At 23.1% G+C, this 2,681-nt stretch overlaps 1 protein-coding gene across 1 annotated transcript in view; it reads left to right on the top strand.

Moving 5' to 3' along the window:
- The first annotated feature begins 512 nt into the window (after positions 1–512).
- The window catches only part of LOC105622187 (prostaglandin reductase 1-like), a 5,600-nt gene continuing 3,431 nt past the window's right edge, over positions 513–2,681 (top strand). Inside the window, exon 1 of the mRNA XM_012203616.1 lies at positions 513–774. Within this exon, the coding sequence (XP_012059006.1) occupies positions 513–774 (262 nt within the window). The remainder of the gene's footprint in view (positions 775–2,681) is intronic.

Here is a 2,681-nt window from a genome sequence, read left to right as displayed (position 1 = left end):
GTGTATATATATATACATATGCATATATACATATAAATCTCAATTGCTTAAAATAAAAATTTATAAACTTTTTCACTTAATTTTTTGAAATCTTGTTATAGAATTTTGAGTTGCGAAGCACTTTTGGAGCACTTTATATACACTTTTTATCCACTAAACTTTCATATATACATTTAAGTTCTAATTGGCAAGAATTTTTCTCCAATGAATGTGACATACTTATAAGGAGTGGTGTATTACATAACCAACTACTGCAATTTTGACGAAAATAAAGATAATTTGGATAAATTAATTCTTAATCGTATTCTGTTAATGTGATAATAATTCTGTTCGACATTTTTGTCTTAGTGCTTATTTATTGATGTAAAGTATGATAATTCAAACGGTTTTCAAATCACTTGATAACAGGTTCTAACTTTTCCTTGTTCCCCCTTTAAAACGAAGTTTAGAATCTACCTGATAAAGTAAGTGTTAAATGGTTTATATACGAATATAAATATCGTGAAGAGATTATGTTCAAAACAATACGACGAAAGCTGCCGTGGGGTCATTATCGCTTTATCGCGACTGTCATTGCTCATTCCTTTCGAGCTAACGGTGAAATCACAGCAACGAGATCAGACTCGAGGAGCACTTGGATCCGAAAGTGTTCAACACAATCAAGCAAGATGGTGATGGCGAGAAAATACGTATTGGTGAATTATTTTGTGAACGAAGCAAAACCGACGGATCTAAAATTAGTGGAAGTAGAGTTACCGTCGTTACAAAATGGAGGTAGAAAAAAATTACATAATCATTATCAACATTATGCCTATGAGCTCATCAAAACATATTATTACAAATGGCGCGAGTTGTAACAGCAAGCGCGATTATTCAATTTAACTTCTTTTATCTCTTCGTGAAGATTATTTTGTGATAAAAATTAATGAATTAAAAACATAACATAAAATTCTTTTATTATAATCCAATTAATACAAATTAAAAGGTAATATTATTGTTACTTTTAGTTGGTGCTGATTAAAATGTTAGCAAGTTATTATATTCATACATTTATCTGTATTATCATATAATGTATATTTCGTTTGTTTTATAATTATAATATAATTATATATTACAGATACATATATATTATATATTCTACACAAACACACAATTGTATTATAACAGAAATTTATTAATTTATTATTTATTTATTTGAAACAAATTGGGAATTCTTAATTTGTACTATTGGATAAATTGTGTTTGTTTTTGAAGTCTTTTAGATCCTTCTTTATATGTTACAACTTTATCAATACGAATTGTATGAATTTTTACAGTTTCTTATCTGAGATTAGATTTTATACAAGTATTTTTTAATATTTTTTTATTATATTATCTATTTTATTAATTGGTTTAGATGCCTGTATTGATGATAAGAGGTAAGATATTCAATATTTATATTTAAAGATAAAATTTTGATTAAAAGAATCAAGTAAACACAGTGACGAATTAAATTTCGCTACACGAATCGCTCATATAATAATTTTATTGCGAAAAGAAATAATATGAATATTTTATGAAATAAAACATAAAAGCGTTAATTTTACATGTCTCTTTTCACATTGGCGCATTTGAAAAATAATTTACATATAAATATTGATACAGTTTTAATTGTATATTAGTAAACAGATTGTTACTGGATCAGTTACCAAATCTAAGAAATTTCATAGATAAAAATAAAATCAATATCAAGAATTTTGAATTTCTGAATTACAATTATCTATGTAAAATATATAAATAATTATATATAAATATATAAATATATTATAATTATCTATAAAATATATAAATAAGTCGTGCAAAGATCATAAATTTAAATATACTCACATTCAGAGTTGAATAAGTTAATGTTTTTTTTAATTAAATAAAATTAAAGTTAATGGCTTTACAAAATTAATAAAGTTAATTTAAAAATTGAAGGAATAAAAAATTAAGTTAAATTGACTTACGTTAAGTCAATATTGAATTAACTTAAATTAAAAAAAAAATTAAATTTGAAAAAAATTATTTTTTAGATCAAAATGTCCTAATTTTTCTTAAAATGAGATTAAATAACTACAATAGATTATTATTATTAAGTAAATTAAATTTTTAATTTTTTTATTTATATGTGATATATTATAAGTATATAACATATTATATGTGATATATTATAAGTATATAACACATAACGATATAACTAGATATAAGTTATATAATTTTAAAAAAACAGTCAACACATAGAGAAGATATAAGATCAGTGATTATTTTTTAATAATCTTAAGCCATAAGAAATTGACTAATTACATTCGAATGCGAGAAGAATATTTGACTGTAATTGATCAATTTCTTATGACTTAAGACTTAAAACTTAAAACACTTATTGTAGATCCGGATTAAGACTTGTGGCGTAAAGCATAACCGCATAAACCAATTAGAGGGTTGTATTAGCATCTTAAGAAATTACTTAGATGATCTAAAATATGAACAAATTACGAATATAGTCCTTAGTCTTATTATATCTTTTATATTATTTTTCTAAGATATTTAAAAGAGATAAAAAAATTTTTTAACTTAAAAAAAAGTTAAAAAGTTAACGTTTAAAAGTAATCTAATTAAGTTAAAATTTAATGCATTTAAAATTAAATAAGTTAAGTTAAAAG

This window comes from Atta cephalotes (assembly GCF_000143395.1).
Source record: "Atta cephalotes unplaced genomic scaffold scaffold00041, whole genome shotgun sequence".
NCBI lineage: Eukaryota > Metazoa > Arthropoda > Insecta > Hymenoptera > Formicidae > Atta > Atta cephalotes.
The sequence above is the reverse complement of the archived record's forward strand: the minus strand, read 5'-3'. Positions and strand labels throughout refer to the sequence as shown.